At 35.8% G+C, this 25,115-nt stretch overlaps 1 protein-coding gene across 34 annotated transcripts in view; it reads right to left on the reverse strand.

Moving 5' to 3' along the window:
* The window catches only part of PARD3 (par-3 family cell polarity regulator), a 424,727-nt gene that overhangs the window by 179,292 nt on the left and 220,320 nt on the right, over positions 1–25,115 (reverse strand). For 22 of the 34 annotated variants that reach the window (XR_014943141.1, XR_014943139.1, XR_014943140.1 and 19 more), the window contains 3 exons: positions 15,294–15,433; positions 13,650–13,778; positions 9,789–9,827 (listed from right to left, as the gene is read on the reverse strand). Coding sequence is in view for 30 of the 34 variants with exons in the window: in XM_085538898.1 (XP_085395024.1) it covers positions 9,789–9,827; positions 13,650–13,778; positions 15,294–15,433 (308 nt within the window). In the remaining 4 variants the exon portion in view is untranslated. The remainder of the gene's footprint in view (positions 1–9,788; positions 9,828–13,649; positions 13,779–15,293; positions 15,434–25,115) is intronic. The other 12 variants (XR_014943142.1, XM_085538903.1, XM_085538900.1 and 9 more) reach the window with 1 other exon arrangement.

Below are 25,115 nucleotides of genomic sequence, written 5' to 3' on the forward strand. Positions count from 1 at the left end.
GCATGAGCCTTAATGTGTTCACCAGCTCTTTTTATTGCACTACATACACACGTATAACCATCTCTTGGTTATAACAAAGCGTAATACAGACTTAACATCCCCCACTCCAAGTGCCAGATCAGCTTGCTTATGAATCCCATTATCCAAGCACATCTCTTGGCTGTGCAATTCAGCGTTGCATGTGCTTGCTATCAGGAGTGGAAATGTCTGCTGAGTCCATGCTAAAAATACTGGATTTAAAACGTAATCTTCATGTTTTGACAAAACTACAACGCCAATTTTTGTGTTTAAATCACAAAAGCACTAGCTGCATGATACAGCTGAGATCCACTTTTTTTCAGGTAGCTGCAGAATAAAGCTATCTGAGACAGAAAGACACTACGTTTGATTTTTTTTAACACTGATTGCTTTCATTTTCCTTAACAAATAGTTAAGTAATAGCAGGACAAAAACCTAGGGAGCCAAAAGGGAGATAAATCCAAGGCAGGATACATGGGTACTCCAAAGCACACAAGCTCATTAGATTATTCTTCTCTACTGTTATTATAAACTTACAATCAATCCTCTCTTCCTCAATGTTTTCCAATGTTCCACAAAAAAATACAAGCATTTCAGCCACTGTCCAGTGTATGCCACTGAACTGCTTCTCCTCACAGTCTGTTTGCTACCTTTCTCCATGCAAATGGGCCCACTGGAGACCCTCTGTCAGTGTCCACACGGAATGGGCTGATGGTCTTGGTGCTTCTCCTCACTGAGCCCAAAGAGCTGCTCTGTCAGCTCAGCCCTGCTCCTAATGCAGTTCTTCCATTGCCTATTTCTACAGACTTAAACATGGAAACAATCCAATTCCAATACAGAGCTTCAGACACCTGGGTGTGGAGATGCCCCACAACTTCTACCCAAAGCACACTGGAGAGTAATATGGCATTTGAAAAGTGAACCTTTAGGATCCAAGGACTGTGGATATGAAAGTACAGACTCTTAACATTTGTATGCTACATTACAGTTCTGAAGAAGGCCTAGCTATATGTGATACATTGAATACAAACTGTATTTCATACAAAGGATGGAAAAGGACTATATATTTGTCAGGAAACTCTAGGTGTGAACAAAGGGAGTCATTTTCTGAGAAAAGAGCAATGAGAAATCAGCTTGACACTGATATTTTGAACCAAAAGTCATTGTAAATATATAAATAAAGGAATAAATATAGAAATATATTAAGATTGACCAAATCCTTTTTAACCAAAGTGCTTTACACTACAGAGATACTAAATAGGCACTGATTTTCCCCAATTAATTAAATACCTACCACCATAAAGAAAAATTTACATTGAAACTGTACTGCGTGATAAGAATCTAAATGCAATAAACCAAAGAAATTTTCTAATACATCCACGAAACAGAATAAAAATGCACAGAAATCTAAAATGCATCATTTAAAAATTTACACTGAGAACACAATCGCTTCCTAATTGCAATAACTTCCATTTGATCTTGATATACCCTAAATTAACATCTTCGCTGTGTCAATCAAACACCTCAACACTATTTTCATGATTAGTTGATCTGTGGGAGAAATTTATTGCTTCATATACCTTGACAGACCAGGAGTAAACATGCAAGCAAATTTATGTACTATGAACCCGCAGCAACAAAACTCAACTCCCTTGAGATTTTTCACACACTACATCCAAAACAATTAACGGCAAAACAATATTCTGTTCAGACAGAGTCTGCTGAGGAAAAGGTCATCTGAAATGACTTCAGCTGGATGAATGAAGCTGCTCAAGTATGTAATTTGTAATAAAAATTCGATTGGTGATAATTTATGTAGGTGACTTTTTTTCTTTTTTTTTTTTCTTCGAATTCATACTTAGCATCAATTTATGCTAAATGGCATTTGAGATACATTTTTCACTTTTTAAATGCAGTATAAATATATGGTAAATTTAAAGCTAAACTTACTCATTAGAACAAAATGATGCCGATGTTTGGAGATATACAGGGATTAAAGAAACATAAAGGGAGGGAAAATATATTACTCTTTCATATAAAATCAGTTTGTGATCATTATAAATCCATTATAAAATAATCCATAAATCCATTATAAAATCTGATATAATTTTAGAAATAACATTAAAATGTGCTTTGACAGTAGATACTTATTGCATCTTGTTAGTAACAGCATCTACTACTTTCCTTTTATGTTTTAAAGGCTACAAAGTAATTTCGTGCTTGGGACTTCCAACCTTTATAAAATCTCATCAGGGTTCAGCTGGTGAATAAACAGCGTGAGATGGGTGAAAAGAAAAAGCTAACAAAAAAGAAAAACCTCCTCCCACCTAACGGTGGAAGCAATTTTCAATCAAGCTGGGACAGGCTTTCAAAGTGGCTCGCTGCAGCTACAAATCCGGCTGCATTCTCTACAGAGAAGTTCATTCTCTTGCAAGCTTAGACATGCAGACTTCTCAGCAGCTACTGAGCCACTGAAACTTGCCTGCAACTTACTTTGTGATTATGTACAGAGAAAAGAAAGAAGTCAATCACGGGACTCTGGGCAAAATCCAGCGCTCTGCTGTTTTCACTCACAGAAGCCTGTAACAGAGCTGTATCCCACACTTACAGGGTAACTATCTTTCAGACTTATGTATACAACACAAATGGGAACATTTGCAGTGCTCCTGTATAAACGCATACATGGCTGTACAAAAGCAAACTCATCTGTCTTATGTGATGATTATATTGATGTGATAGATTAAGTAACTAGAGTACAAACCACACTATATACCTCTAATGACCTCATCAGTACCACCCATTTTACCCATCCCTAAATCTTTGTGTGCACAGTCTCTTCACAGTGCAGCCCTAAGCCTATTAGCCTCTGTTAATTTTTATTTTGTTATTCTATCCACCTCACAAATGTGTCTTTATTTATTTATTTTTTTATTTTATTTTAATTGCCTGGTCTGAAAATCCTAAGTTCTTGAAAGGCTTGAAGTTTGAATTTCCATGGACCTCCAAGAGCTCATCAGGTCTAAGAAACATAGGTTATAAAAGTAAAAGGAATTTAATATACAAATACACAGATGTGTTCATTTGGTTCCAGTAATGGGCAGCCAGACTATAGGCACAGCCCTTTCCTGGATATTTTCAGTCTTTAGAGGATCTTAATACAGTATTCATTGTTTATTCCTTTCTTAAAGTGTACCTGTGAACATAAGAAATCACAAATCCTGTATGTTAGGATTGTCTCAGTACTGTTTGAACAGAACAAAATCTTTTTTTGAAATTAGCACTGTTCATGCGGGAGAAAGGAGATGCCAATTAGGTATTACACAGACGTTCTTGACCTCAGAGATGGATCTAATTGTTTTGTCCTTCAGGTTAAGTAGGTGACACTGCTGTCACATCAGGTAACCTTCCGAACTGAAATACACCAAAACATGATGATACTCAACTTTATCATATGTTACCACATATACTGACATCCAACATGTATATCAAGCAGCCCTAAGGAACCAAAACAACAGCTCCATTGATTAGCAGCTGTTTTGTGGGGGGCAATGTTTGGTCCTTTTTAAAATGTAGATGTATTACTGCCAGAGGTACTGAAAACAGAACAGTGTAGGTGGCCCAAAACACACCTCTCTGACTTCAGCTGAGGCCCCTCTGAAGTAGGAATAACTGAGAGCTGATACACCCTGGTATGGTAAAGCACCACGGACAAATATAACAGCAGATTATTTTGATTTCAAACTGGTCCTCCAGCAAAGAAACATGTTCCTCCTGATTGGAGAGCGACCTGTGCATTCCGTGCTTCCATCTGAGTTTCCCCCTGAAATGCTATAAGGCCTTTTCCCTTCCCTTTATTATTTTAAATCAAACAACCATGTCCTGTGTTACAGGTTGAAAGGGTCCAAAGCATCTACTTACCTAGATTATAAAAAGATAATAGGGCACAAGCCAAATAATCAACTAAAATTCCTGCGTTCGCTTTCTCTTTCTGACTCTTCCTAGGTTAAGTATTTTAATATCTCCCATATGTTAGATAAACACTAATGAATCTTATTTGCATGTATACACTGAGACTCATTATTCATATTAGCTAAGTTAATATGTCACATCTGGCAAATACTGCACTCTTGTTCAAATCAAACAGCAGCTGCTAAATATCAGAAACTATATTTGAATTCTAAGATTTTAAGGGAAACATGGTCTGCTTTAATTTTAATCCCATCAAGGAAAAGATTTTTGCATATTATATGTGGATTAACTTTGGTACGTTCCTCCACGCAGAAACGCAAGCTCATGAAAATACTGCAAAACAGGCTTGTTATACTTCCAGTTCCGTCCATTTTAAGGATTTAATTTAGTATCAAAACCATGTCCCAAATTCTAAAAATGTCTTCAGTTTAATGCTTTTGATGGATTAAAAATGGTTTAGGAAAAAAATTATTATTTTTTTTTCTGAAGCACAAAAAATTCTAGCATGTGATTTTCATTTAGTATGAAAATCAAAGCTTTGCAAAAGCCCATGTTTAAGTACATCCACATGTTTGTTATTTATCTGTATATGAACACCATTGCTTGTCTACGCTAACATTATTCTTCCTAATGCTAACATTGTGATCTGGGGTGTTGTAGGAACTGTTTTAAGCAGACAAAATTCTATGTTTAAAATCAACTGATCACACCACTAAAAATATTTCATTCATTATATGTTACATTTACCATAATGACTATCATCTATCATTTAAGATCAAAATAACCCACTCCAAATTGCTTCTACTCAAACTTAATGCTCTAACTGTATGCTCTGAAACAAATACACAATTGTAATGCTAACCTCTCTCTTTTTCTTTATTTTTTATTTTTTTGTACAGATGCTTATCCTGGAGAAATGAAAACCAAGGGATTAGACACACAGCAGGTGTCTGCTTTGCCAAAGAAGTCTATAAATCTACAGTTCTCTGTACTATCTCTTGTCCCAGAAAAACTTCAATGCACAACACACTAATGACACAGCTCCCTAAAATTCTTTATACTTCCCTCATCGGGCTATTGGCTGTGTTAAGACCTGAAAGACTAAAGAAACAGATAGAGTGTCTGGGAAAGCCAGACAGAATAACAAAGTTGAAAGCAACACAACAGCTTTGTAGAAGTTGAGGACAAGGAACTCGTACTGGGCACTGGGAGTGCCCCACATCTCACTCCTACTTCTGCTAGAGGTTTTCAGGCAACCGTGGCAAACCAGTTCATCTCACTGTTTTTCCCAGGATTTAAAAGCAAGAAAGAATTAACACCAGCATCTAAAGGCAAGTAAAGCAAGCTTTGTACATAATCAGTGAGTTTTCAAAGGATTTTTAAGCAATGGCACGAACTATGTGCTCACCCACGTTAATCCAAGTGTTTGGAAGAACCCATGATTACATTGTCTGTGCTAGCAGATGACCAACCAAAGGACCTGGGGGCCCCTTTCGGTCCCAATCCTATATCTGCTGTTTGAATTGTAAATACCTTATACAGTCAGCTTCTCATTATCCAAAATATGTCAGGCTGGTATGTAGGAAACAGCACAATAATGGTGAATATTAATAGGACCATACTGGGGCTTCAGGGTGATTCTGCAAGCTTCTCTGAGGAAAACTGGTATAGAACCTCAGTGTCAGGGATGCTTTGGCTTGCAAGAAACTGTCCAGCAAGTTTTCCAGATCTAAGATTTGAGATACTGACTACAGTTGTACTGCACTCCCAGCTCCCTCAGAAGAAAGTGAGTCTGTGTGGCCACTTCTTACTCTGTGCCACAGTCACACTACAGCCCAACTAAGTCTCGTGGGGAAATGAGACAAAGCTATGAGCCATAGGGTCAGACCCAAGCACAGCGTAACAGAGAAGTGCTGGTGGATTACCCTTGATCATTCTGGGAATTCTAATTATTCAAAGAGCATTCACAAGCACAGGCACTCAACTATTATATTAATTATTTACAAGTTATGTCTCCATTCTGTCCATTAATGCCCCCAGAACAAGCTACTAAATCATAAAGTACCCCCTACTCTAAGCACAGCACTCACCTGCAGATTACTCATTCGCTTGTTCCATTTGATCTGCTTCTTATCTCACAACTTTATGAAAAACACAACCGAAACCATTCAGAACAGTACACTGTATGCATCATAATCACCCTTCTGTCTCACACCATTGCAATAAAAAAGATATAAAAACAACCAACACCAGTTATTTGTAGTATTCCTAAACATCATGAAGGTAATAGCAGCATCAGTTTCACATTTGATCAAATAATTTTGTATCTAATGATGTCAGCACTTCCAGTAGATTTGGCTGGTATGAGTAAATGTGAATTCTTGGCTCAATTTTTAGAAGGTTGGATCACCTATTGTAGCAGTGGAAACTGAAGCTTTCCCATACTGCTGTGTGTGGCCAGGAAATGGAGTCTAACTTTGAACTTCTTTACTAACAGACAAGGTCCTTGTAGAAAATACTAATACACTTATATAGTAATTATTATTTCTCTAGCACTATGCTTACTTGAAAGTTAACTTGCCAGTTTGAATTCAGAAAACAAACAGTGAGTGACACTTGTAAAAGCAAAATATTACTGAAACACTATTGGCTTTCAAAGAATATGGGGGAAAAATTAATTGGCAGATGTTTTACATAGCATAATTAACAGTTCATTTCAATGCTCTGTAACAAGATTAAGATAATTATGCTTGGAAACAGAAATGTAATAATGATAAATTACTGGTTTTCATATTACGGTCATTCTCCTACATTCCAAATAATCACCATGTTCAGAAATAGGTGCATCTGTTCAATTTTGTCATCAGCTATACCAATGTTTACAACTAGTGCCTGGGCAAAACAGGTCTTTTGAATGAGATACAGGAGATTTGCACAAGGACTAAACCAAAGGCCTGTTCAATTCATCTGCAAATAGAAAATAAAAACATCCACCCTGTTTTCACTAGGGCACACTTAATGGAGAGAGCTGAAGATTCATTAGCAAGCTGAATTTCTTATGGATAGCCAAAGAGCTAGCACGTTAAGCCAACCCCTCATTTAAGGTCATCAATGAGAATATAAGAACTATATTCTGTGAATGTGCACAAAATATGAAGTTTTGTGCTTTCTTGGAAGGGCAGTTAAGTAAGTAATAAGCCACTCAGTGATTTCAAGCCATACATAAATTAAGGAGACCAATTGTCAAGGTTTTCTTTTACTATATGCATGAAGGTTTTAAGTACTGCATTCAAGTGCCACAATTCTAGTATAAACCATTTCAAACAAGCAGTTTCATGAATGTAACCCCTCAGTGTTAATAACACACTGAAAAATTACGCTTCATATTCTTGCATCTACATATAAATTTTATTTCAGGCTTTCCATTTTCAGGGGTTTGGTGGTTTGTTTTTTTTTTCATCTTTATTTTCAAGATTGCATTTTTCTCCTATTTCTCTACAAAGACATAGCCATTAAAAAAAACAACCCTACAGCCATTTTCCCTTTAAATTAGAAGCAGATTTTTGTACTTCACCTCTCTCATTTCTATAGCTTCACTGCTTTCATCACACTTTTCTGTCCTTTCTTTTCTTTTATTTTGCTTTGCTTTCTACTAAATCAAGTCCTTGACTCTCAGAGTATAAAACCTCTCAACTAACAGCCCAAAGATCAGAGCACGCACAGAAACAGAAATTGCAAGATAGAAATCGCAAAGACCTGAAAATTAGACAGAGGATGAATAAACAGAGATAGAGGCAGACCGAAGGAAAATAAAGTAATGAAAAGCACTTTAAAATACAAAAATAAATTAAAAAAGAAAACAAGTGTGTGACTGCATTATTAATGTGCAACCGAGGGAATTCAGTTCTGAAGAAAGGTAGTATCACACATATCCAAAGCAAAGAGGATTGGAAGGGAGGAGGTAAGAACAAAAGCACTGTGCAGTTTAAACACTCAGTGACACCTTTCACATTTAGTCTATGTTTTTATTTTCACCCAGAAGGGGGAAATTTTAAGACATTTAGTGCTCCTACTATTAGTCACTATTGCTTTTAGCTTTCATTTAAAGAAAGGTCTCACTCCATAATGAAAGAAAACAAAACATTCTGCGAAAAGATATTTTTGTATTGACCATCTTTCTTGCTTCATTCCTTCACTGTATATCTCTGCATGTTTCCCAATTCACTTCCTTATTTCTAAGGCTTGATTGGGCTTTTTTGGCTGATTCAAGCACAGTTTTTCAGCAATCCCTAGTTACTCATATGCTCCCTGTTGCTCCTGCATAATCCTCTTCTTAATGAGAAATGTATGGCTCACACCTATGGAGGAGAAATGAGAGTGCCTTTCTTCCTTTGGACTTGTCTTAGAAGAGGCAGGGAAGTTGGAACAGAACACAGCAGAGAAAGGATTTCACCATAGAATTTGTTACAAAACATTAAGTTTGCAAAAGATAAGCAATTACTTTATATAAATACCCAATAGGCAATTTGCCTAATCTTAGTGAGATTTTGTGGCAGAATTTCAATGTAACTCCTAAAAGCAGGACACTCTTACATGACTGCGCCCACAAATTGTTTTCAACTGTATTCAATTAAAGGTAGAAATGCTACCCTGAGCATTGATCTTTGATCTCCTCACATATCAGCAGAAGAAACTAAGAAGATAAGAACACGCATGCATTGTAGAGATATGCTAAAAAGAAACCGTGAGACATGTCAGACACAATGATATACCTACAGTAGTGCAAAGCACTTATGCAGATGAGTTTCAAACTAGAGGATGTATAAGAAAAACGTAAGGCGGAGGATAAAAGCAAGTATTGCTGCCTTCAACCCAAACGCTTATTTTGCCGGCTACATTGCATTGGACAAAACACTGATAATGTCAACCCATATATGCTCCAAACTGTAATGACTCTTTTCCTAAACTCAATTTAATCTCAGATACTATCTCACCATCACTGACAAGGCATTCCAATTCATCTAGAGTCACTTCTGTTTTTCAGAAGCTTTTCTAGCTAATTTCAAATCGCACGAACCCATGAAATTTCTCTATAATCCAATTTAATATTTAATTTTGAAATAGGTACCTAATTGAATGGAGCTTCTTGAAGTACAGTTTTAACTCAGATGTGACATACATTGAAGGTGCATTTCTTGTAATATCCTATGTTAATATTTCATAAAATCTTTTATTTTGCATGTTAGTATGTCAGTATAATCTGTAATAAAACTGAGTCCATCCCACTGATTGGAGAGATTTATAAACAGTACGCAGCCTCACTGATGCATCACATACAACCTGCTGCAGTCTTCATAGGGTTACACTTGGTACTACTTTTCTATAATTTCTTTAAAGTAACTAAGAAATCCTAGTTTGGTATGAAGGTCAATTCAGATTTACATTAAAAGTACTTAATTTTTTGTATCTCAAGTTTTGGACTCATAATCATTTTTTAAATAATTAAGTTTCCAAAAGTAACACAAACTAAGAGCTTACTATTACCAATCCAACTTCAGGTCTTCGTGTATAAAAAGAGGTGATTTCAAATAGCGTTTGAACATACCTAATAATTGAATTGTACATGATATTCAAACAGTATTTGAAATTACATTAAAAATGCACTTAAAATGTAAAGCTAAAGTAGAGCCATCTACAGTATATAATGTGAAAGGAGAATCTGTGAAACTTTGATGGAGAAGTGCCATATCAGTTTCAAAACATTTGTGAGTCTTCCAGTATGGAAAAGACAAAGCTCTTACCGTTTCCTTTGGAATTTGTGACTGGCTTTGTTCTGCATTCTAAAGAAAGTAAGAAAAATGAATAAGAACACAGCTATATACGACATAAACTATCTATTAGTAGGGGGATAAGCAAGGAGGTCTAATTCTGACATGAAATGGTAAGAGAAAAATGAAGAGCATTCATCACGCTGATTCAATTTTTTTTTCTAAATTAGCACTAAATGAGAGGTGAACAAAAAAAAACCTCCAGCAATCTGAGGCCAGTGCACCTGGCTTATTCTGGTTATGAGGAAGGTAGCTATCTGGCTAAGGAAGGACCACAGCTGCTCATACCATTTTCTGGCTAGTGGAATGCTCTTGGATGTTCTCTCTGGCATTCCTCTTCTACTCTGAGGGCTTCAAAGAAGGACATCAGCAATCCAGATGAACCCTTCCAAATATTTTAATTAAATATCTGTTTTAAAAAACATCCATTCACATTTTAGCAAGGGATTTCTCTTTGCCATAAGTTTGGGTAAACCAGAATAACAGAACTGGATATCCAAGAAGGGTGTTTTTAGCATACCATAGATGGGGCCCTTTTGTACTTTGCATTTGTGTCTTAGGGCATATAAGGCAAACATACATCATTGGAAAACCATTCTGCATCCCTCAAAAATTCTGGAACCACACATAAGGAATATTGCTCTTCCAAGACCATGTCCACCCATACAAAAATCCCCCTTAAACACCCAGGGGTCACCTTGCTGTTGGTGGGATGTTCACTTTCACGCTAAACACATATTCTTCCGTAATGACAACCTAGAGTTTTTTTGATTTTTTTTATTTTGTTGTTGTTGTTGTTTTGGAGCCTTGCAGAAGATTGAAATTTTTAAACACAAGAAAATGTAGTGGTAAAATGTTAATGCAAACATTCAGTTAGCTTTAGTCTACAGTCAACAACCAACAAAATGGAAGATGAAGGAGGCAAGTGCTAAGAACACGTAAAGGACCTACAAGCAGCAATGGACAAATTCAGTTGTACAATATGGGAAACTAACTGCAGGCCCATCTCTCTTTGCTGACACTGAGAATTTATGCGGCTTAAAAGCTGAGTAACCCAAACCAGTCCCTCAGCAGATTCAACAGTAGCAAGCTCTACAAAAATATGCCACAGGAAGTTACCTTTAGCTTTGTGAGGATAATGACAGTCCAGTGAATTAAATTATAGAACTCCTCACTCTTTTCGTAATGGAAGGGGGCATGTAGATGAGATTTTTATGAGAAAATCTCAGTGATGTGGTCAAACACTATGATATTAGATATTTGATGTTAGGTAACACTGAAAGGAATAAAATGCCTGGTATTCTGAAGAAGCATAACTGGTCTTCCAGATCTCACTGTTAGGAGTGGAGTCCATCCAATCTGTTTTTATACATTGTGGCCACATTTTATTTACTTTTGCCATTATCTGTATTATAGAAGCTGCTACACTGAATGGTGGTTCTCCATCACACACACAGCTCTCAGTGTGACAACACAAGATCCCATAATAACCTCAATGGGCTCAGTTTAACATTCCTGTAAGTTTTATATACAACTACTCATTTTTTTTAGGTTGCTTCCAGACAATAATGGCAACGTGCATCAAAGACATTAAACTCACAAATCTCCTGAAATTTTATTATCTTCATTTTACTTACAAAGAAACCCAAGGATAAATAACTTTTTGATAGTCGTTCATGTAGCCATAGCCCAAAACATAAAATTTAAACACCTCTTTTATTGGGATTACTATCTGTACAAATGTTGGCAAACATAAAATGGTTTTAACAAAGTGCTGCTCAGCAAGGAACAGCAAGTCCAGCACTTTATGAGATGGATAATATCAAATAACATGATTTTATGCTTATAGTTTCTGAGACATATCTCATTAAGGCAAAATTTAATGCATACAAATGTAGAAAATATGACCGAAATAGGGGAAGGATGGAAAGACAAAGAAGTTTTGTATGGCAAAAAGATGAACCAACATGATTTCAGATCCTCCTCCCTCATCCAATATTAATTTTCTTTTATCTTCAACATAAAGCTAGGAAAAGTCAATGAGAGGAGCTGTCTGAAAATATGTTTTCCTTTTAAGTTCATTTCTTAGCAGAGAAGAAAGAACAGCCTATATGATGGGTTTTAGTTCAACACCTTCCCCAGCAATTCTGCTTGCGCTTGCTGACAGCTGTCAGCAGAGCATACCTAACATTTCTTCAAGTCAAAATGCAAACAAACACATCTTTATGCAACAGAGAATCATCACACCCATATACTGTCAGATCCTCACAGTGCAATTTGTTCAATTGGAGCTGCAGAAATGTACAGCAGGTCAAAACTGACCCCCTGACCGAAGAGCCCACCTGACATGCAGATCTGGCTTCTCTAACCTGATGCCTGCCAAAATAGCTCAGAGTATCAACTGAGCAGCAGCAGGGAGGGTACCGAGGTTAAACTCACATAAAGCAGCTAATTTCATGTTATTTTCTAGCATAAATCAAGTATTACTATGGTTAAATACCTGCCATATTCACATCATATCGTTTTTACAAGACATTCAAACAAAACAGAACGTTAAATTATGCATTATTTAATTATGTAATTTCCTATCTTTAGTATAGAAATAATATACACAGAATTAATATATTTTCTTATTTCTAAGTTTATTTAGAAAACTTAAAAAGCATTTTCATTCACCTTTATGAAAGATAGCAATACTGTGAAAATTACACATCATAGGAAATTATAAAGAGATTGCTTTCACGGGTGCAGCAATAATGTAGGGTATAATAGGACTTCAAATTGTTCATTTCTCTTCATTTTAACTTGCACTTATATGCTTCAGTACTTTAAGTCATGTTCCAAGTATACTGAGCTAAAATTGTGATACATTTGCATCATTCCCTGTCATTTTGTCTTACTAGGTTTAATTGTATTTTTGAAAATAAAAAACTAATGTTAAATGTCTTGAAATGGCCAAACAAAAATGTATTATTTTTGCATTCAAAATAACACAAAGCCAATAGAAAAATGATAGAATATATTCATCACACTACAAGCCACTTATATTTGTCCATTTGTATGATAATACAGACAAATAATTTATTTTAGAGCTATACGTAGCTATGATAATACAAATAATAAATAACTTCAGCAGTTTAATTGAATACAGAACAAAGTAAGACTGCTACATTCACAGTCTATCTTTTCATAACAGAAATTATCTTGAATAATTATCAGAGAAATTTCTGTATATACATATTCCACTATGCAAGTGGAACAGGTACAATATGAAACATCATTTTATTTCCATTTGATGTAAATTTCTCAGAAACATTTTTTGAATTATCCAGCTAAATTAATAACTGCAGGGTTTCCGCTGCATAGAGAGATATAATTTATATTCAAAAAAGGCTACTGTTTCTTATATATTCCACTTTTTAGGTATTTACATATTCTGTTTTGGCATAATAGTATATGCACTGAAATATTTTAGTGAGCAAGTAGTGGGATAAATGGCAAGCTTTCAAACATAGATTTGTCCATGTGAAAGATATGAAATAATAGCTTGTCTCCATGCATTCAAAGAGAGTTCATCCAATAGCTTCTTCTACAGCAAACATCTTCACTCAAAGTAAAATTTTCACTTATACATTACTAACAAATATTTAATTCCAATACTAGATCTCAAAGATAATAATAAACATTCATGTGAAATGTCCTAAATAAAGTAAATACCATTTTGTTTCCTTATATGCAGGGCTGGCCACATGTGTTTACTAGTAGGCGACAAGATCAGATCATTTGCTCACATTCATCTAAATAAATCTCTTAGCTTCTCTCTATTTTACGCACCAGTTCCCTTGGATGGAATGTTTCTTCCTGTCGAAAAATCAGGAGGCTGACGGTCCCTCCCATCTTGGTGCTTCTCAGCAAGGACACAACCTCTTCTTGAGTTTTGCCTGTTAAATCAACTCCATTTACCTGAGACAAAGGAAATATTAGAAACTAATTAGACTCTAAAGTAGGAAAAATATTAGAATTCATGTTGAAAATTTATCTGAATCTCATGGGTTGGTATTTAAAAAAAAAATGCCACTGAAAAGTACCGCTCCCAGGCTCAGTATCACTTACAGAAATTGCTGTAAATTAGAAAAATAAATCACATAGATAAACTCAAACCATATTTATGTGATCTTCAAAAACAGACCAGATACACTTTGTCTATAAATATTTCAGAAACCAGGATAATAACTATAGCCAAATTACTATCAAAACCTCAAAGCACTTTTATCAAATACTCACATTTAATATTATAGTCGTTTTCTCTATTTTGCTGTTTCCTTCTTCTAGTCAGTCTCCTTTCTGGCTTTCTTCACATTTTTCTTTTTCTTGTTCTCAACTCTCACTACTCTTATTTATCACACTTTTCTTTCTCATTTCCATTCAAGAACATAAGAAATTATGCCAGATGTTGCCTTACTAATTAAACATGCATTCTTCACATATGAATACAAACAAGAATCAAGACAGCAATGTTTCCTTGCACTTAAGCAACAACAGAACACTTCACAGTATACTCTACAGCAATTTCATTTACCAGTATTTTTACATGAATTTCTGCATAAAATCCTTTTCATGAAAACCAACGTGTGATCCAAAGATGATCCTGTTTCTGCATTGTTGGTATACATACATTCTAAACATATCTTGTAAAATAAATTGTGCCAAAACTAGAAAACTTTTTTTCCCCAAAACAACATAGGGACAGGATTTTTTTTTAATTTATTTATTTTTCCGTAATCTGACCCCTTGGACTCCATATGCCACTTTACACAGTACAGCCAAGTATGGAGTATGTAATGGAAAATTTTCCATGGTATGATTGCATGAGATAACTTGAGGAAGGCAGAAGGCAGGGAAAGGTATTCTCAGGCCTCTTCATAAACACTGTGGGCACATTAACAGTGTAAAGCAAAGGAACTCAGTGCTCAGAAGTTAGCAAACCATCTTCTTCTTTCCCCTCATAGAAGATCACAGCTCACACAGTTGAGATGCCATAATCGTCTTCCTAGAAGCTTCTTAATCTCCTACCTATGTCATCCAGGTTACGTTGATATACCTTCAGCATTTACAATAACTACAGAAGGCTATGTGCTCTAGAAATAATTCAAGCTGACTTTGTCAGTTTTGCAGTAAACTTAGGGCACAGAGAGGCAGTTACACAAATCTCAGTTGTACCTCCAGTATCACTTGGCTAAGGGACAGTAATGAAGAGATGTGGATGGAGACATATCATGCCAGCTAGGTCTGCAGGAAGATATCTGCTCTGCACCAATTTAAGGGAAATTTAATTCCCTAGAGGACATCCTCCCTTCAGGAGGGAAGTAGCCTTTTTCTCAGTAACACTACTCCCCTATCATATAAGCTACTGAGAGTTTTTGGAGTGAATTACTCTGTGGGTTCATGCCAAAACACAGACATGCAATGCAACTTCACCTCAATTAATCGGTCTCCAGCTTTTAGTCTCCCATCTTGAATAGCTGCACCTCTTGGAAGGATGTTTTTCACGTAAATTGGAGCAGAGCCACCAATTGGAACATCTCTTGAAGTAATGCTAAATCCCAGGCCTTCTGTACCTGCATAAAGAATGTAGAATGTTACTTGTTAAAATGCATTTTTTACATTTTATATTGTATTTTAATTTCATTCAGCAAAATTATAAATATCTCATTGATACAATCCGTGAAAAATACATATATATATATGTATATATAATAGTTACTGTACAGGAGAAGGGAAAAAAAAAACACAAAATAACTGAAGTACTGACTCTTGGCACAGGTAGCTTAGCAGGCCCTTCATATAACTCACTGTTCTTATGATTTCCAAGTCACTGCCATATTTCCAACTTTCTATTTCAGATTAGATGAGTGACAAGGAAACAAAACAAAGCACATCTGATGTCCTCTCACCACCTTCCCCCATGTCAATCTGGATATTGTCAATAATCCCCTCATTGTCTATTGCAACTCCTTCAGCAAGTCCTGATACAGAAGCCCTGTCAGCTCCCATATGGGCACAGGCACGAATGGACAGAAACGTAACTTCCTGGTCTCATTCCTTCTTCTCATTTCTTCAGTAACTCCTCTGTCCTATGGGCTTCTGGCCTGGCTCTTAGCAAATCCCACACATGTGGTGCCACACAGCAATGTGCTGGCTGGTGCCAGGCCCAGAGGTTGTGCAGTGCACTGTGGCGATTGACAACACCTGGCTGATGCAGACTGAAGCCAAGCAGAGACCTCTAAGGTGATCTTGATAAATCTGCAAGAAAGTCCTGTAGATATGGCAAACAAAGCCTGCTTGTATATAAAAAACATTCATCCCTGAAGTGTACCTTATGCCAATACCCCACCAGCATTACAACCTGCAAGTTGAGAGGACAAACAGAAGTCTTTCCTACTACATGAAAAGCTCATTTGTGATCTTCCCTCTGAAGCAATTCATCCAAAGTTTCTGACAACCTTTGAAACTCTAGGTTGAAGTCCCTGCAACATTACACATCATATCATGTCCACTCAGAATACTTAAGTCAGCATGAAAATAAGACAGGCAGAGAGCCTCCAGAGTGGCAGAATCTACATCATCAATTTGAAACATCTGAGAAGTTGTCAAAACATGTCTACAGTTCAAGGCAGGCATCCATATGACCAATCTAGATTTAGATTTCAGATTTTTAGACTTTTATCTGACTGACTGAGGTAATTTGCAGTTAGGTCTCAGCTATATCATTTTTACCTGAGGTTCTTTCCACATGCATAGATATGGCCCCTAAAAGTTGCACAATACAGTATATGTATAAAATCATGAGGACAGTCACTGGTTTTATACAACAGTTATCAACCTGGAGCCTCTGGGAAGCTGAGTGCATCCTGTGTGAAAGACACACAGAATTACTTCAAATTAAAGCCTGAATTAATTTTGGCCTTAATCTTCCCCACATTCATTTGCTAAGATAAGTTTTTCTGTTAAGCAGGTTAATATTCACACATGCAAAAAGGAAGGAAGAGTCCAACGTGGTTGGTATTAGCTTATATACATATTCCTTAAATCTGCACAATCATATTTGACTCAGATGTAATACAATTTAATTTGTTACCAAGAATTTGACACAGGTGACGGAGGGTTGGGAAACACAAACTTTTAAAGTCTTCATCTTGAAAGTATCTAAGTCCTAATTTACCCACTGCAAGTGCGTGCAGCTCAGATGGTTCAGGAAATTTGAATCAGTTCCAAATTCAGTGACACAACTTCCCTTCCTTATGTCTTCAGCATTCAAGATAGATGGGGGAAAAAATGATATTTGAATTTGAAAGTCTTCAGTCATTTTCAGACTGATATAAAATTTATCAGTGCTATTACATACAGATGAAAAAATGTTAGATCTCTTAACATCCATATTTTGCATTGGAGACCTCACAATTTTAATGATGCTTCAAACATTCATAGATCTCTTTAGCTCCTTGCAACATGTGAAAATGATCTATAAAAGTGAAAGGTTGGGGTTTTTTTTAAGTATCATCTTTGCTTTTTACGGAATTTAACTCTTCCTTAATTTAAGCATCTGAGTAGAATACTGCTGTTCGAATACATATTTTATGTGTAAGATTTTGAAAGTGATATAAGAATGTGACAGCATGCCCAGGACAATATTTCATTATTAATAAGCTTAATTCCCACAAATTGATCATGGTGTCATTCCAGATGCCTCATTCACACCCTCCACTTTAAGCCCCCACAGAAAAAAAACAACAGAAGTTGAAACATTCACATTACAAATGTGCACAGGATATAAGCTTAAACTGCGGCACTTTCTGCTGTCAAATCTTCAGAAAGCCTCTACCAAAGTGAGAAGAAGGCTGAAAATCCACACTGAGTCCAGATATCAGCAGAATAAAATTATAATTACTTGTTTCTACTGAAAGAGAGGGCTTTGACTGGGCTTTATTCTGCTCTGCTGCTTTCTAGAGCTATGTATGAGGCAGCTTTTGCCTGTCACTTTCAGCTGGCTTTTTCACAGCTTCACTATGCTACTGGTATACTAGAGCTGCCCCTAGCTGGATAATGCAGCTTCACAAACTGCCATACTTAATTATATTTAAGTTAGGATTGACAACACAGGGAGATAAATGGGTATGCTTGACTGTGGCCAACAATAAATATGATTTAAGTGTCTGGATTGTTCTGAAGCTTTTTTTTTTTTTTTCTTTTTATACACAAAATTAATTCAGTTATCCCTGCTACATGCATTTCAGTTGCACCATTAACAGCAACGGATAAAACAATATCTCCCCATTGCTAAAACATATTCATTCCTGAGAAGCTAAAATTGTGAGGTAGAGTAACAAGGTAACTGTGCAAACATGCTGTAGACACCTCTGATACATCTGATTTATAAAAAAAAAACAAAAAACAAAAAACAAACAAACAAACAAAAAAAAAAAGCATTAAAATGGGAGAAACTGGACATGCCAAACCAGAACAGGAGGTGAAAAAAGAAGAAATTTCCATCTTTTTGAAAACACAAGAGTCATCCTACTCAAAGCCAGGAGCTTTAGCTTACAAGGTCTAGATTATCTAAGCTATGTGCAACTCAGTCTCTTAGAGATGTTGAAATCAAAGACAGTAGAATACGTTGTCTTCTCTCTATAGCTGTCATCTCTGACAACTATCAAATTACACCAAGTGATAATAACGTTTAAAAATTACCCACTAATTTGTGTAATGCAAATTCTTAGGCTCCTTTTGATAAATCAGCAGCTCTCTCAGCAAGTTAGAGCTCCCCTTTTTTTTTGACTGCTATTCTGAGCCACCTCCTAAGGTCACATTACCTGAAAGTGCTCAGCCAGCTCCGACCTGAAGACAAAGTAGTCCTAGGTGAATAAAAACGGAAGCAGCAATAGTAAAGCAGTTGCACTGTACTAAGAGAATTGAGACAGATTTGATGCTTCAGTTGTTGCTTTGGAGAAAATTGGTTCTATTAGCAATAAGATATGGGAAAAAAAAAAAAATCCTTCATGGAATTCATTAAACATATGTTCAAAATGAACACTATCTTCTCATTTGGAATTAGTCTAATCATAAACTGATAGGATGTTAAAATAATTTTTAAACCTTACAGGAGATTGCTAGATTTTCTGTTATCTCCCAGTGAAGAAGTGTTTAATTTCTCACTAACGCTACGTTTATCTTCTAGGCTGTACAAAGAGTGTCTGGAGTAACATTTCCTGTTTTCTAAGGCCCCTCTGAATCAAAAATTGTGCAGTCCTCAATCAGCATCAACAGCAGGCCTAAATTCTCCAGAGCAAAATGGGCCACTGGGGAGAAATACTGCCAGAACATAAGACAAAAAGCAGTCACCACAACATTGCTTCCAGTGCTTTCCTGTCACTCTCTAAAGGACATCAATTCAGAGACTGAATAAGGAACATCTGAAAGACCAATACTGTCCACTACTTACAATACATCTCTTAAAGTATTATCCCCTTCAGGAGTGTAAGCATAGCTTGAAGTAATTCATGCTCTTCTTTCTCCACTAATTTAAGAAAATGTACATGAGTTCTCAGGTACTTCCATACAGATCTCCCTCCATTTAAAAAATAATCTCACCTCTAAAATAATTTTATCAAAATATTTGATAATGAGACAATTGGGCAATTTGCTATTACTTATGCAAGGGATGAAGAGAAAATTTTATAACATCCTAAATATGGAAAATCCATGTGGGTGAACAGTTTCCAGATGAAAAAGGACTGTACAGAAAAAGCATGGACAAAGAACGCAATCTCAGTTTCATAAAATAATAAGGGATATTGGTTACAAATATTAGCAGTTTGTGACACAAAGTAGCTTAAATAACTGAATTAAAAAAAAAAAAATAAAACATCCCCACTTAATGAAAGCATTGGATTATGAAATTATCAACTATAAGGAGAGAGATAACAGTACAACAAAACTAACTAGAAGGGCTGAGCATTTAATGGGAATAATCACAGTAAATGCTCTCGTTCTAAGCATTTCAGATTCCTGCTTTTTCACCATGGACTGTTCCTTGAGGTCCGTGGGTAGACGGATGATTTCCAAAATAATTATCCTATTATTTTACCCTAGAAAGTAGATTTTGTTAAGGACTGAACCTCAGGCAAGAACAGAACAAAAAACATGATCTTCTCATCATTAGGGTCTTCAATAATATAAGCAAGATAAGTTTAGATACTTCCTGTAAGGTTGTTTTACTGCCCCTACTCTAAGCTCCATATTTTCAGAATATCAGCATAATTGTGCATGCAAATGACTGTTAATAAGTCTGTCTCTTAGCTGTCTATAAAATTACTGCAGCCACACACCCAAACAATACAAATAATTGCATGCCCATTTTTATGCAGTTGTATGGTTTAGAATGAACATTCTTTCCTTCTTTCATTCTCCCTTTCTTTTTCTTTTTCTCTTTTCCTCTTTTTCTTTCTTTCTTTCTTTCTTTCTTTCTTTCTTTCTTTCTTTCTTTCTTTCTTTCTTTCTTTCTTTCTTTCTTTCTTTCTTTCTTTCTTTCTTTCTTTCTTTCTTTCTTTCTTTTTCTTTCTTTCTCTCTCTCACTCTTTCTCTCTTTCTTTCTTTGTCTCTTTCTCTCTCTTTTTCTCTCTTTCTCTTTCTCTTTCTCTCTTTCTCTCTTTCTTTCTCTCTCTCTTTCTCTCTTTCTCTCTAGTCTCCCAGTAAACAATGATCAGAAGTATGAAAGGAAAAGTGGAAAGGTGAAACTTGATGCAGATTATTCTTCTTCAGTGGCCAGTAAATGCCAAAAGTTATTCACTTCACTTCTGAATCTTACTTCTCAAGGTCACTTAAACAAGTGAGGAATCTACTACATCTCAGAAGTGACAAGCGCCACTACTGCATCTCAAAGGAAAATCTAAAATCAGTCTGCTTCTAAGAGAACATTTCAATCATTTCAAAAGAAATTTTAAATAAAAATTTTAAATGTCAGTTCAAAGTCTGGCTGAAAAAAACATGTGGGAAAACAAGAGAATATGATGAAAAATGCATGTAAATCTGTACAGTTCAGATACATAATGCAGGGTAACTTAATAGTCAAGTTCAGTTTAGGATTCCGTGTTTTATGCTGCACTGTATAAACCACTTAACACAAGTAAAACAAGTGATTTTCTATATGTGTGCTTTACTCTATAGCAAATATGATGTAATTTTAGAACAGTTTGTTTAGAAGAGACCTACAAAGATCATCAAGTCCAATGGCCTGGCCACTTCATTGCTAGCCAAGTTAAATGTATTTTTAAGGGCACTATCCAAATGCTTCCTGAACACTGACAGGCACAGGGCATCAGTCACCCACCTCTCCAGGAAGCCTGTTCCAGTGTTTGACCTCCCTCAAGGTAAAGAATTTTTTTCCTGAACCAAGTCTGAACTGCCCTAATACATCTTTGTGCTGTTCCCATCCTGCTATCGGTTCCAGCTCTATGACCAGTTTTGCTGTCCTCTGGATGCATTCATTATCTTAATATCCTTATATTTTATATATCTTAATATCTTTTTTATATTCTAATTTAGCATACTTAGAAGCTATCCATAACAACTCATTTGTGTCTCTAATGATTTCTTTTTTTTAAGAAAGAGGGGTGTTGCAAGGCTAACTGCTGTGGTGCTAAGCTGTGTAGAGCCCAGGCGCCTGGCAGGTCTTGCAGTGTCAAGCTGCAACAAGAGGCAACATTAACAACCACAGATGGGGGAACAAGCAAATGGGAATCCAAGAGGAAAATGAAGAGCAAAAAGTCTTGTAATTCTCCTCACGTATGAAATTTACACATTTTTCTCTGTTGTGCACAAAGTGCCTCCTTCAGGTCTAAGTAACTCCTAGAACACGGCTACAAGGTCCTTTCTGTGACAGACCTGGCAATTCCTACAGCTTTCTGGCTGTAAGGTTGTTCTTTACTTCTATTTCTTATTTCTCTTGAAGCTATAATATTTTGCAAGAGATAAATACTCTTTGAGCTATGGCTGGCAGTTAAGCTGTACTCTGGAAGCTGGGTGATATGGGCAGAAGCCCAGTTGCACAGAATACTTCAAAGAGAAAACAATAATATTTGACGGAACTAGAATTACTTTAGCAGGGGGTTGGACTTCATGATCTCTTGACTTTCCTTCCAAGCCCCCTGCTAAAGCAGGTACCCTACAATAGGTTGCACAGTTAGGTAGGATACCATTGGCTTCCTTGGCCACAAGGGCCATCTCCAGCAGGTCATCCCCTAATCTGTAATGATGCATGCAGCTATTCCTTCCCAGGTGCACTTGCTCCACTTAAACCTCATCAGGTTCCTCCCTGTCCAACATAGAAAAGAATCAACTTTGAAAACAAGAGCTCAGGTTTGACATTTCAGCGAAAGAATGATTTGATCAGTTTAGTCAGACAAAAATGTAGTTATAGATAGATATGATCCAACACAGTGAGTATTACCATATTTAAGGGCAATCAAATTTGAGGAAGCTAATTCAAAGATTGAGCACGTCAGGTTTTTCTTAAAACAGTGATGTAAAAAAAAACAGTATATGTGAAATCTGATTAATACAACGCCCAACTGAAAAGCAACATTTTGAATGCTTTAGTGAGCATCAGGTTAAATGCCACAAGTGCTCAGAGACTCGAGCCTTAGAATCCTTTGTTGAATGATAGGATATTTATTACTTATAAGCGCTGGTCTAAATTTCTCTCTCTTTGCAGGCAAAAAAAATAAAAAATAAAAAAAATAAAAAAATCACTGGAACTGCACTTTGTATGTGAGATCAAAATTTGTCCTGCCACTTGTTACATTGCTGCTGTCATATCAGTGATTGCATTTTCTCTATATATTAGCTATTAAGTACTTCTTTACTTATTTGTACTTACTATGATTTTACACCAAAATATATATAAACAGGATGGCTGTCATCTCTTGTGCTATCTTAATTTGTGTGAACTATTAAGCCAGATTGTTATACACCCTTAATAGCATTCGAATATCGGTAATAAACCCTACATCTATATGCTAAAAGTTCAGGCCCTGCCCTTTAAGGAAAGATAAACAGATATCCATTTTCATTTAGAAAAGCCAACAAACATTCTGCATTGACTGAAACATATGACTGACCTTCTCTTCTGACTTTATTAAACTGCTAAATCCTATGAAAGTTCAGGTTATTTTAAAATGCCAAAACAGCAATAAATATTAAGAAATCATAATTACAGAAGCACATACTGTGGGGCTATCTTACTGCACCATCTTATACAATATAGCTCATGCAATATATAGAAAAACATCTGTGATAAAGCTCTCTTTGTATTAAAAAGGAGTAAATTCGTATATACTACATCATTAACCGGAATACCCAGGTTAAATAAAAAGTGAATTTCAAGATGAAACTTGTATATCTCAGTGCACATTTTTTTTAATTTAATGATGATAGTTGGTGTCTGTTAGCCACAAAGAAAGCACATTTGTTAAGTTTCCATTAATTTTGTGTTATTACAACATCTTTCATTAGAAACAATTGGAAATGATCAACATCCTTGTTGTATTTGTAACAAACAACTTGGGGGATACTTAAGTGTTTCACTTTGATTGTTATTCCACATTTATGTTCTCAGAGTGATCAGATAAAAGACAAAAAGGGAGACCTTGCAGTGCATATTAACACTCACATTGTTAATTCTTCTCACAGAAAATCCTAACACATGAAAGACAGCAGTGATATAAAGGTATCCTTCTTTATGCACAGATATTTATTTTTTTAATATCATCATGCATAAAAAAAAAGCAGAACACTGAATATTTTCTGTCTCTCCACAATCTGAGCTAGGTGTCATTTCTTCAAACGTATTATTCTCATATAAGGAGCAGTAAAAGCAAATATTCCCTGCAAACATCTGAAATATATTTCAGATACAGATTTTAAAGCTTTTATTAGTGGAAGAGACATGAAATTTTTTCTAATGTGAACTAGATGTTAAAGTATCTTGTAGATCACTTTCCATCAGCAAGTACCAGGCATCTCCACCTCTCCAAAACCATCTAAAATAGTGGTGCTGGCAAAGCTATTAAAGAACCTCGGGGAGTAGTTATTGATGAATATTATCCAGTGAAAGAGGATCAAAATGCAGACTCGTATCACAGTCAGAGTATGCACAATAAATAGAAATTACAATCTCTTATAACTTCTGTCACGTTTTATGCAAAAAATGTCATTTTTCAATATTCCGTGTTCATTTGTATATGCTTTTAAATTATTTGGAAACTGTATTTACACTCCTGGCTAGGGGAGTCCAAATGACTTTTCTATAGGCTTCCAATGGACACACACACACACACACACAAAAAAAAAAAATAATAATAATAAAAAAATAAAAAAAAAAAATAGGTAAAAGTCTGCAGTGACTGAGAGCTTACTTGTAAGCACAGCAACTCCTTACGCATCTAATAGGAGAATGCTTTTCCAAGCAGGCTGACTTGAGCTGATGGCCTCAAGTATTTCTTGAAGGAGCATCAACAACAGAAGCAAACTGTCAACTCAACCTTATGTCATCTAAGTTTGTGGAGCTTAAAATTCAGCAACCAGAAAGACTCAATCTGGTGGTTCACATGAAGTTCATAGAAAAGAAAGCATTATGATAATGTGACAAGTAGCCTGGCACCTGTGAAACTAAAATCTCTACCATTCAATGCATTGTCTTTGATGTCTTTCTACTAAAATAATAATAAAACATTATCAACACTAGGAAAATACAATTTCCTATGGGGAAAACAAAGTTCATGAAGAATGTTGTCACACAGGTAAACTTTTTGTTGCAAAATGTAAATACTGTTCTTGTTCCTAGAGACAAAATTATACCTACCCTAAACATGCTCCTTCTAATGTCACATAGCTTACAGAATGCATAATCCTTTAAAAATCATTTATCAGGAGCTAAGAAATACTTATATCTAAAGCCATTTTACTGCAATTTAAACAATCTTGAAAGCATCTAGATGGTAACTCTATAAAAATACCAAACTTTCTCACTAAGGGCATTTAACATATGATAAAAATTCCATGGGTGTACCATTGCATCTACATGTAGTATATACATACAAGACAGATGTCAAGATAAGCATGCACCACTTTCTTCTCTGCTCTTAAACAGTCTCTCACCCTTATTCAAATTACAACAGATAGGAAATATCACATTTCATCTCTACAGTTTAAACAACAACTTTCACATCCCAGAGGATTTAAAAG

This window comes from Coturnix japonica, chromosome 2 (genome assembly GCF_054131305.1).
Source record: "Coturnix japonica strain WE chromosome 2, WE-NBRP24, whole genome shotgun sequence".
Lineage (NCBI taxonomy): Eukaryota > Metazoa > Chordata > Aves > Galliformes > Phasianidae > Coturnix > Coturnix japonica.